The 11,424-nt window shown below is 43.6% G+C and overlaps 1 protein-coding gene and 2 long non-coding RNA genes across 4 annotated transcripts in view; 1 reads left to right on the forward strand and 2 right to left on the reverse strand.

The window, feature by feature from the left end:
- The window catches only part of ELOVL2 (ELOVL fatty acid elongase 2), a 66,942-nt gene extending 56,646 nt beyond the window's left edge, over window positions 1-10,296 (forward strand). For both annotated transcript variants that reach the window (XM_023253687.2, XM_011282182.4), the window contains exons 5-8: window positions 1,727-1,898; window positions 4,792-4,916; window positions 5,393-5,527; window positions 7,307-10,296. In XM_023253687.2, the coding sequence (XP_023109455.2) occupies window positions 1,727-1,898; window positions 4,792-4,916; window positions 5,393-5,527; window positions 7,307-7,432 (558 nt within the window). In that variant the 3' untranslated portion in view covers window positions 7,433-10,296. The remainder of the gene's footprint in view (window positions 1-1,726; window positions 1,899-4,791; window positions 4,917-5,392; window positions 5,528-7,306) is intronic.
- Window positions 1,794-4,795, reverse strand: LOC123385303. Its single transcript, XR_006597570.1, has 2 exons — window positions 4,568-4,795; window positions 1,794-2,064 (listed from the first exon to the last, which is right to left on the reverse strand). It is a non-coding gene; the product is annotated as an uncharacterized LOC123385303 (long non-coding RNA).
- LOC123385302 lies at window positions 5,716-7,336 on the reverse strand. Its single transcript, XR_006597569.1, has 2 exons — window positions 7,200-7,336; window positions 5,716-6,686 (listed from the first exon to the last, which is right to left on the reverse strand). It is a non-coding gene; the product is annotated as an uncharacterized LOC123385302 (long non-coding RNA).
- Window positions 10,297-11,424: the final 1,128 nt, after the last annotated feature.

The following is an 11,424-nucleotide window of genomic DNA, read 5'->3' on the forward strand; positions in this document are numbered from 1 at the left end:
AGTTCTAAAAGGCCATTTTTAAGACACTTTGACCATGGATGAGGCTATTGGTAGATATTAAGGAGTCCCTGATTTTATTAGCTAATGACATCGTGGTTATGGTGAAGTAAAAGTTTCCTTCCTCTCTGTTGGTAGTTTTTATAGATGAAATGATACCTTGCCTTTGCTTAGAATATGCTGTACAGCCCCTAAAAATGTTGAGAAACAGAATTGATCCAACAAATTGGAATCATATTGAAAGTTTTGAAGTTTAGTGATAGGTAACACAGGTTCCTTATACTTCCTCTCCTTGATTGAAATTTTCTATAATGAAAAACATACTTATTAGCAGAAACCTTTTAATGAAAATCTTTCATAGTAAGACGTACATTTCAGAATGCATTTTAAAAAACATCTTCAAAGCCGTAGTATGAAAAAAGTATATATAGAGGTTTCTCTGCACCCATTTCTAATGTATTATCACAGAGCAGCGCACTTTGGGCTACCACACAATCCTCTAAAGGTCATTGTCGTTTTACATTTGTATTTGACTTAATATCTGTGAAGTTGAATCACACTCTCAAACATTAAGATGGAAACCAGCACACCTCCTTGTCTTCTTGGCAGGCAGACAATAGAGCATGATATTCTGACTTCAGAGTTCCTTTTACACACACTCTCCTCATACGTTTAAATGTTAGTGCTAAAAACACTGCCGTTAAAGTATTTCCCTGTGGCTGAGACTTGTAAGGGGCTCAGGAGGGAAAGTAGGAATCCCGACCCACCAACCACGTCAGTGAGGAGGGAGGAGCATTGTGATTTTTTTTTTTTTAAGCTTTTGCTTAAGTTCCAGTTGGCCAACATACAGTGTAATACTAGTTTCAGGTGTACAAGGTAGTGATTCAACACTCCATATGACACCTGGAAGCACCTGGATTTTAAATCTTCCGAGGAGGAGGAGACACGAAAGCAGTAGTCGTCCACTTACAGACGGCTCCTGGGCTCCAGCACAGCTAAGAGACCAAACACGCGCACAGTAGGGAACTAGAGAAAAAATTAAGACCTAGTGTAATGAGCAGTAGCGATCTGTTGAGAGCTGAGCCCTGAGCAGAGATGAGACAGCCCCTGCCTTGTGTGATTTGCCCTCGGTCGCATTAACCCTCACTACACAGCCATGGTTACTGCAAGCAGAGGCATAAAGCAGTTTCCAAATGCAAAGGAAGACGTGGCTGATGAGGCCTGAGAAAAGGCGAGGAGAGGGTTAGGAGGAGGCATTTAAGGGTGTTCCTCAAGGATGCCAGGCGTGCGGTAGCAAAGGAGGGTGGACGAGGGGAGAAGGGTGCCAGGAGGCCCAGGGGCCCCGTCGGCGGCGAGTGCCGGAAGAGGGAGCAGACGGCCTTGATGGCGCCCGGTGCTGTGCTCAGAGAGGGTGCTGGAAATCCCTGCCGGCGCAGGCTGGACTGGAGAACGAGCCCGTGTTCGGCGGGTGCAGGGGAGTCACCTGATCAGATCACACGTGTCGGAGGGGCAACTCCTTTTCACCAGAGTGGGGTGGATTGCTGGGAATGAGGAGAAGCTGGGGGCAGAGATGCCAGGAAGGTGCTTTGGTGATGGCCTGAGACAGAAACGCCCGCTGGTGGAGTGCGGCATCACGCAGGTTGCTGGGGGTGGGGGGGCGGGGAGGGCAGCCAGGGGGAGCATTTTCATTGGCTCACCTTTTCTTTTTCCTGTTTTAACATCCTTACAGGTAGCCAAGGTGTTGTGGTGGTACTACTTCTCCAAGTCCATAGAGTTCCTGGACACAATTTTCTTTGTTTTGCGGAAAAAAACCAGTCAGATTACTTTTCTTCACGTATACCATCATGCCTCCATGTTTAACATCTGGTGGTGTGTTTTGAACTGGATACCTTGCGGGCAAAGTAAGTTCTGTTGTTGCCTTTTCAGTTCCGTGTCATGGTCTCGCGAGGCCTCTAGTGGGTGCCTGGGGTTGAATATTCTTGTACTGATGTGGCTCTGGAGACGGAAGAGGGAGGCACACGGCGCAGCACGCGGCTGCCCATGTGGCCACTTTCTCGTCTTTCGTTCCTGCAGAATGGGAGCGTTACCTTAAATTGTGAAAATACATTTTGTTTTCCCCCTGCGCCAAATGTCCGCGGGCCAGAAGCACACACCCCAGCTGGAGTAATTTTACTCCAGCACCAGGGGCTGAAGGACTCCTGTCGAAATAAATCCAGCACCTTCCACTTGGTGGAGGTCATCACTCGGCTGTCCTATAGATTGGACTTTTTTTTCCATTCTGAAAAGTTAAAGGCACATCTCTGTGTGGCTTCCGACGTTTGTTTTAACTGAGAGCTACAACGCGCCTTATATCACAGCCTCTTTACGTGTATGCACTTTGTGTGGAACAGAAATTTCAGGAGATATTTACCCTAGCTCTGTGATGCACTTTGGGTTTTTGTTGTTGTCGTTTCATTAATTCTGTTGCACATTTTCAAAAAGCTGATGACCGCTCTCACTGCATTGATTTCACAGTCATTAATGGGTCCCTGCTGACCTGAGGTACTTTCTATGTGATTGTCTTATATCCCCAGCTTTAAAAATCTTCTGTGAAAACTCAGAACAGGTAAAACTTAAGTCAAAATGATTTGGGGATCTTAGAGATATTTTTTAAATGTCAAGGAGAGGGGTGCCTGCGTGGCTCAGTCGGTTCAGCGTCTGATCACGGTCTCACGGTTCGTGGAATCGAGCCCCACGTCGGGCTCTGTGCTGACAGTGTGGAGCCTGCTTGGGATTCTCTCTCCCTCCCTCTCTCTCAAAATAAACTTAAAAAAATAAATAAAATGTCAAGGATATTTGGAATATATCCGTGACTATGAAGATGCAAATTAAAACCAGAGTGTGAAGCAGGAAAGTGCTGGGGATGAAATGGTCGGAAAGATGTTTTTATTTTAACTCTCTCCTGGACCAAATCTGGCTTCTTGAGTTGAGTGATTAAAACTATGATAAACTTAATGCTGTCATCAATATACAGACCGTAATCAATATCAAGCAATTATCAAGGTTATTTTTTGTGATTGTCAACAATTTCATTACAAATCACTCAACATCTAAACCTCCTTCTCACGTAATCCCCATGTAAAGACCTGGGATTCTTGTAGATGAAATGTGGTGTGTGTGACAATTCATAGTCAACCTAAAATATTATAAAAATCATGTCCCAGGGGCGCCTGGGTGGCTCAGTCGGTTAAGCGTCCGACTTCAGCTCAGGTCATGATCTCACGGTCCGTGAGTTCGAGCCCCGCGTCGGGCTCTGTGCTGACAGCTCGGAGCCTGGATTCTGTGTCTCCCTCTCTCTCTGCCCCTCCCCTGCTCATGCTCTATCTCTCTCAAGAATAAATAAACATTAAAAAAATTTTTTTTAATCATACCCCATTAAATCACGGTAATGAAAGCTCACGTGGTAAAGAAATACTGCTGTAACCGGCTATTCCAGCCAGTGTTTGCTGAGTACGTACTAGATTCTGGCGGTGGCGTCTGAGCCACCCAGACACCCCTGTTTCTCATTCATTGATTTGCATGGATCTAACCAGACCTTGATTTAGACTGGGAAAACCAGGCTACAGAGTTTAAATTCATTAGCCAGCGTAGGTACTGCACTTTTCAGTTTCCATAGCATTATGCACTCAATCCCAGCACCACCCAGAGAGCCAGTTACCCTGCCCATTGCCCAGGTGACAGAATCAAAATTTACAAAGTAAAACTAATGTATCTAAGGGGACATAGCTGATAGGGGTCCTCTAACCCCACAGCCCCTTCCACGCAGGACTGAGAGGTCACAGCCCAGCCATCTGGATCCCAACGTAACAGAGGTAGTGTTTGCTTTGCCGGGCACTGTCGTGAGCACTTTGTGTGTATCGATTGGTCTAATCCTCACGACAGTGGGTTCCCAGTTTCCAACAAATAGACCCGTCTCTGACATCTCACCCCTTCAAACTAAATCCTTTTGCCTCTTAGCTGAGCAACATAGAACTTCTCTCTTTTTCCTTTGGTTTCCTGAAACACCATTTGCCCACGTTGACGGAAGCTACAGGGACTTCACGAAGGTGGCGGCAGGGGCAGGGGAGTGATAACGGCACAAGTTAGCACAGAAATGTCCTGTAATTGGATTTTAGACATTCCTTGTCCTAGAAGTCCATGAGATGGTCCAGCCGCTGGGAAGCCTCACTGGCCAGTCCGTCCCCCCCCCCCCCCCGCCCCGCCCCATCCCATCCCATCCCAGCCTTCTCTCCTGCTGCACCTTCTCTCGCCTTGCTCTAGCTCTCCTGGTTCTAGGTCCCTTTCAGGTAGAATTTATTAAATGTAAAGAGCAGCCTGATCTCCTGGACTCTTTAGCACCTTGTTAAGCCCTAGACCGAAGGCCCTCTTTCCACAGTCGGAATGGCTCATCAGAGGCATAGTGGAAGCAGAGACACTTCTCTTTCAAAGGAATTCTGCCACCGGTTTGAAGCTAACATTTCATTTTCTCCCTGATCACTCGATAGTAACAACAGCTTAAGGGACAGTAAAGCCTTTGCAAATCAGGAATTACCTGTGTGGTTGGCACTCTGACTGAAAAACCATCCAGTTTTGTCCTATCTCGGTGACTTTTGCGGAATCCTGGAGCAAGAGTGCGGAAACGAGGGTGAATTCACCGTGTGGATTGCGGCAGATGATAGTGCCACAGGTGTGACTCATCTTCAGCCGTGCTGCACAGGAAGAATCCGTCTCCTTTGATGAAGAATGAGCAGTAATTTTTATCCCATACTTTTACAGGTTTCTTTGGACCCACACTGAACAGTTTTATCCACATTCTCATGTACTCCTACTATGGCCTTTCTGTATTTCCATCTATGCACAAGTATCTCTGGTGGAAGAAATACCTCACGCAGGCTCAGCTGGTATGTTATCCCTTCGTTCAGCTCCTCTCCCTGTGAAGCATCGAATATCCTCATGGAGGAAGGAAATCTGTCCCCATATGCAGAGGCTTTGCTGTGTGTGAGGAGGCCGCCTGTTTTCCTCTAAAAAGAACCTTTTAAGGATTAGAATCTAGTGTGTCGAAATAAGCTACCTTATTCCTTGCTTCGAAGTGACCGTGATTTAACACAGATGTTAATTTTAAGATTCATTTTTATCTAAATAAGTGCAAAACTGCTACTCTTCCATGAGAAAACGAGCAGGCAATTAAATATACTGACTAGCATCGTTTCAAGCGAAATTTCTGGGTAGGATAGTGGGCTGCTTCCGCAGTTTTGCTTTCTTCCTGCAAAACCTAGGGAGTAACAGGAGTCGACTTCTAAATGTTTCGTATTTCCAAATGGTGTATTGCGTGGCTCGGCCTGGCCGCCCCCCAGTGACACCCCCCACCCCCCCGCAGGTGCAGTTCGTGCTGACCATCACGCACACGCTGAGCGCGGTGGTGAAACCCTGCGGCTTCCCCTTCGGCTGTCTCATCTTCCAGTCGTCCTACATGCTCACCTTAGTCATCCTGTTCTTAAATTTTTACGTTCAGGTAAGTGAAATGTACATCTCTGGTGGCGGAACATAGCCGACTGCGCTCTCGCCTTACATTGGTGTTTAATTTGGCCGAGGAAATCCGCTAGCACGTGCTGGTCGGTGATGGAGGCTCGCAAAGTAGAGAGTGAAAACTAACTCTCCCCCCGCCCCCAAGCCCTCCCCTCGAAGGAAAACCACCCTGAATAGCCTTAGTGGGCATTTTATTAAACATTTTTCAGTGCATGCATAAAAAGTTGAATGAAGTCACACATTGGTAACATGGGACAAAAACATGAAACAAGGATCTTATATCTGAATCCAGGGCCTCTATACAAATGGAGAAGAATTCAGGCTGAATGAATTGAATAGTAAAAAATCGTTTCTATATCAGCACGGTGATGTTGTAACCTCACTATCTGGAAAAAATTCTTTTAAGGCAAGCCACCGTGGAAAGGTCACATTGGCTTTTTCTTTACTAAATGTCATTTTCTTTTTAATCAACAATTTAAATGGAACAGGGCTCCAAAACACGACATTAAAGCAACTCCATTAATACAAAAACTGATGAAGGGGGGAGCAGAGTGCAGGCCTCAGGTGGTGGTAGAGTTTAAATTGCTCTCCTTTGTGGGCTGGGGAAATAGAAAGTAAGCTTCATGAAAAAAAGATGAGAACATACATTTCTATTCCAAACAGTACTTTCCAAATTGAAATCAACTGTATTTCTTTCTTTAGACAATAAATGCTTCATTTTTTTTTTAGTTGGCATTTGCTAAAGGTTAACCTGTGGTGGCTTCTCACAAAGTACAACTGTGGGAAAGTGAACTGCTGACAGTCTTTTCAGCACCATTGGACTGGCTAGGCTTTGTCTTTTATAACAGATAGAAGTTTCCTTTGAGAATTTCTGAAGAAGTAACCATTGATGGAACCAAACAAAACCACCCAAAAAAACCCCAAAAAAAACAAAAAAACAAAAACAACTCACACAGCAAAACTGTTAACAGGAAAGCTAAGTGAGTCAACGTGGCACTTGGTGTTGAACCTTGAGGATGAGCAGGTAGCCGGCAGGGTGGGCAGTGGGCGTTCAAAACGTTGACCCTACTTTTTGGTTCACACAGAGTCTTACTCCTTTAGACTTGAGTGTATAATTTCAGGCTTGACCCTTGTTAATATAGGTGCTTTAAAAAAAAAAGTGAAAATGAGACAAAATCAGGTATTTGGACAGAATAAGAAGGATATGCCAAAAACCAAATCAAGCCAGAATCCTGGATACTGGTACTTTTAAGATAACAGCATTTTTTCCAACTTGAATTGGAAAGGATCTAATTTTTAGGAAATGCAAGTAAGCAACTAATGCAGAATAATTTGAATGCCAGTCCTGTAATACATAAATCCTAACCAGTGTAGAGAAGGTGACAGAAACAACCTTTCATTGGAATTCATTCATATCCGTCTCGGTTTTTACCCAATTTTTAGTTTTAACCATTAGCTTAAAAATTGTCAGACAAAAATTCTTCTTTGGTGGGGGGCCTGGGTGGCTCAGCCGGTTAAGCATCCGACTCTTGATTTCGGCTCAGGTCACAGGTCGTGAGTTCAAGCCCTGGGATTCTCTCTCTTTCCCTCCCTCTCTGCCCACCACCCCCCCCTTGTGCTCCCTCTCTCAAAATAGATAAACTAAAACAAATTCTTACCTGTCCAATACCCAATAAAATCATGAACTGTTTTAGATTATATGCCATGTTGAAGTCTTATTCAAGAATCCTTTTTTCCCTCTCTTCAAAATATACGCATCCAACAGACGTACCGAAAAAAGCCAATGAAGAAAAATATGCAAGAGCCACCTGCAGGGAAAGAAGTTAAGAACGGTTTCTCCAAAGCCTGCTTCGCTGCAACTAATGGGGTAATAAACAAGAAAGCACAGTAAATGCCCAGTAACAGACAAAGCATATATAATAGCCTCACAGATTCGCTTGTTTTAAAGCAAAGACTGAATTGAAAGTTATATATGTTTTAGCATAATTTCTTTTGAGTTTATAAATCATTTGTACCCGGAATGTATTAATATATTGCTATTAGGTTAATCTGTTAACTGAATGCTTCCGTCAACACACGTGTCACCTCAGACACCGAACTCTGTAGACCTCAGAACTGGTGCGGCTCTGTCTCCTCCCCACAGACTGACCCCCTCACCAGAACCATCGGTATAACGCCTTATACACTTACAAAGCCAGGAAACACGGAGCCTTGTTTTCCGAAGCCAGTCTTCAAATAAAAAGTTTTATTCAGATTGAAGTGTTTAAAACAAAATGTTAATTACCTTTCTAACTACAGGGTGTCTTAATCTATATTAAGCACTGCTCGCCAGTGTGTAATCAGTCCATTTGTTCCATTAGGACCTGACCCCAGAAAATATGAAAATGGATTTTAAACGGAAGACAGGAGAATCTAGCACAACTTTTCTCTCTTAAGGTAGAGTCTGTCAAATTCCTACACTAAGTCTCAACTTAGTGATATGGTAATGAAATTTGTATTTGATTTTGACAATTACTTTTCCTAAGAAGAAAAACTCTTCTGCCAAATCCTCATAGCTCAGGGGCTTCAGATAGGAGTAGTTTCTCACTTTTTAATTTGGTTTCCTTAACTATTCACGTAGTCCTGTCAACCTCCCATGTTAAATTACCCTAGTTTAGGTCGTAAATGGACACCATGATCGGTTTTAAAAGGAGCATCTGAATCTGGCTGCCCGCTTTCTGATCAGGGAATCTTCCCTTCTCCTTGGAAGACTAAGCCACTGGAATATTTATGAATCAGAGCAGTTGGGGCAAAATAGACATTGAATTTGTCCACTCTTGTATTATCCCCAAATACCTGATGTCACTCTTTTCAGGTTAAGTTTTTGAAAACAGGAAGAAAAAGAGGACTATGGAAAGATCCCAACATGAGCCTTGGGCTGGTAATGAGCCACAGTGAAAACTGCCAGTTTGGCAAACCCCGTATATCCTACCCCTGCCCAGGTAACACGAGTTCTCCTGAGAACAAGCACAAAAGTGGAGGAAAACATAAATATTTTTTTCCTCCCTAAATATTGGACTTTTACTACTAAATTGCATCAAGCATGGAAACAATATGTTTTGAAGATGTGAGGAAGATTTATGCCCTATGAAACTAAAAGACTTGCCAACTTTGACGCTTTTTCTTTCCGCTCTTCCCTTTAAAATAACTTTGAGGTCATAATGTTAAGGTCAAACACGGAAGTGCCAGAAAGGCATGCTCGCCATTACCCGGTGTTCAATCTGGGAGTGCTTCTCTGTCCTTCCCCCCCCCCCCCTTGCTTTCTAGTCTGAAAATTATTTCCCCCGTTTAAAAAGTAGCACGGACTTGGGGACGGCATTGCACCACGGACACCAATCCAGGTCTCCCACTTCCCGCTCGTGGCCGCTACCCTCTCAGGCCCCGTCCTGCTTTGTGGAAGGTGACTGGCCTTAGCTGGTCTTCGTGGGAAACGTGCTGTGCAGATGCGTGCATGTCACATGTGGGCACTTGGTCCATTTTTATCGAACAGACACCCACTTACTCTTGGATTTATTTTTCTAAGTTTTCTAAAGCTGATTTTTCTAGGGTGCCTAACCCCCACTTCCTCCCATCCCATCCTAACAGTGTTACGAGTATTGTCCTCTCCCAGAAACCTGTTTCAAAACAAGGGCTAGCTTCCAGGAGTTCTGTTATTTCTCCTCTGTAACAAAACGCGAGCTGGACTCCAGTGCAGTTTGGGGTCCCAAACAAGGGCTGAAATCGGTGACCGAAGTGCATTCCAGGTAAAAATGAGACACAGAGGGAAGCAGACCTCACTGGTTGTTCATCATAAGCAGCTTATTCTCAAATGTCATTGAGGCCCTAAAGTCTCAGACTCTGCATCACACCTGCAGTTTTGGTGACCTCACGGACCCCATACTGGCAGAGCAAGGAGGGAAGCCAGCCTTCGGCAGAATGGCAAAGCCAGACAGCTGTAAGTACGAGGCAGTTGGAAACCTCTTAGATCGAAGGGAAAAACGTGGGTAGTTGGTACTTCCAAGTTCAACTTAGAGGCGTTAGGATGCTATTTTCCCACTGGGGCTTTCATTCTTGTGAAGCCGACCAAACACTTCTAGCCTTAAACCATTCAAGGGCTGATACAAGAGCTATGAAGTCTTAGCCACAAAAACTGAATCAGGTAAATATTTTAACCTGTCTTTAAGCGTTGGAATTAAAAAAAAAAATGTCTACATTTAATGTGATTTTCCTAGAACCAGGAAAAAAACTCTCTAATCTGTTAAAAACTTTTGTGCCCGAATTTCCTTTTACTCATAAGAATGAAAATATTTAATACTATAAGCACATGTTACAAATTCAATTTTTTTAAACAAAATGGAATGTTAAATGGAAATGAAGAGACATTTTCAACCCATCAAAATTATACATTGAACCAGTTAGGCTTTTTGAAAGATAAGGTCCTCCCTATCCCCGTCAGAGGTATCTATTTTTATTGGTAAGGAAAAATGATATTTACTGTGATGGGCAGAACCGCACTTTGTAAGAGACCATTCTGATACTTCCGTATCATTTTATGATGTTTCTAGAGTCTTCCTTATTTGGAAAATAAGGATATCACTTTTTTTTCTTTTGAAAGTACTTGAGAACATAATATCATGATTGGGGTGGACAGGGAAGCAGGAGAAGCCATTTTTCTTTGTAGACAGATAAAAAGCATTCTGTATGATTGTTGTATAATAAATTGATTTTTACACTAAAGCAAAGCATGTTGAGATTATTCTTATTTGGTTGCAAGAAGTTAAAACGTGTGCCTGTGTGGTATTCCAGATGACCAATTTTACTCAGGAATTTTTTTTTAATAAAGGGATATTTTAGTAATTAATTTTAGACATTTAATTCTTCATTTCAATAAAAAGTGCATGGCCTTTTATGTAGCATTATTAGTATATAAATACTAGGTAAAACTATTTCAGAAAATGGTCATTACAAGAAAAACTTAAGACCAATTAGAGTAGAGGCTATAATGGCTATTATAAATTTAATGGCTTAATATAATGGTTATATTAAATTTACTGTGTGGGAGCACTGGCTTGGTTGAGGGGACGATGTTAGGCAGAAACACCATACAGTGCTCTGGAGCCTCCGACCATAGCTCTGTAGAGTGCCCAGACCAGCAGAGAGGGTGCTGCTTCCGCTCAGGAGTGGGATGTGAGCTTTGACCATGGGGAAGCCCAAGAAAGACACGTCAGTCAAGGTCATGGGGCAGGATCACCGATGGGTGGTGCATCAATGGAGAGTTTTGAACGGTTACATTAAAGAGAACAAGACAGGCCCAAAGGACGTGCTCAAAGTCTGTTTACGAAATGGCTTAAATTCCTAGATGGTAACAGGGATGGGGCAGGGGTGGGAGAAAGGGTACGGGAGGTGGCACAGAAGGGGAAAAGGTTCAGTTTCGCTATCTGAACAGGGACCCGAGTTTTCGGGGGTGGGGGGAGGGAGAGGACATTTTAAAAAGTTTCCTCGTAACCTACTGAGGTTTCATTTAAACAGTGGGTGGAACCAATTCACGTGTAAAAAGAAATCCTTTTTGTCTCTGTGGCAAGGCCTAATAATTCGTTGCAGAGTGAAAGAGCTGCCTGACACGTGGGAAGCATTCACCTAAACACATTTCCTAATTTCTGTATACAAAGAAGATTGCCGTGTGTTTTTATTACAGCAGGCTTTCTTCAAAATCAGCTACGTTCACATCCTTAGGGGACAGCTGACTTCCCAGGCAAAGAAGTAAGCCCTCGTACAAGACTACGGTCACCTAAGGTATCCCTTCACCTTCAGTCATGGACAAGAGGAAACGCGATCAACGTGTAGGTCATTTTGCCCTGTTAAAGC

This window comes from Felis catus, chromosome B2, assembly GCF_018350175.1.
Source record: "Felis catus isolate Fca126 chromosome B2, F.catus_Fca126_mat1.0, whole genome shotgun sequence".
Classification (NCBI taxonomy): domain Eukaryota; kingdom Metazoa; phylum Chordata; class Mammalia; order Carnivora; family Felidae; genus Felis; species Felis catus.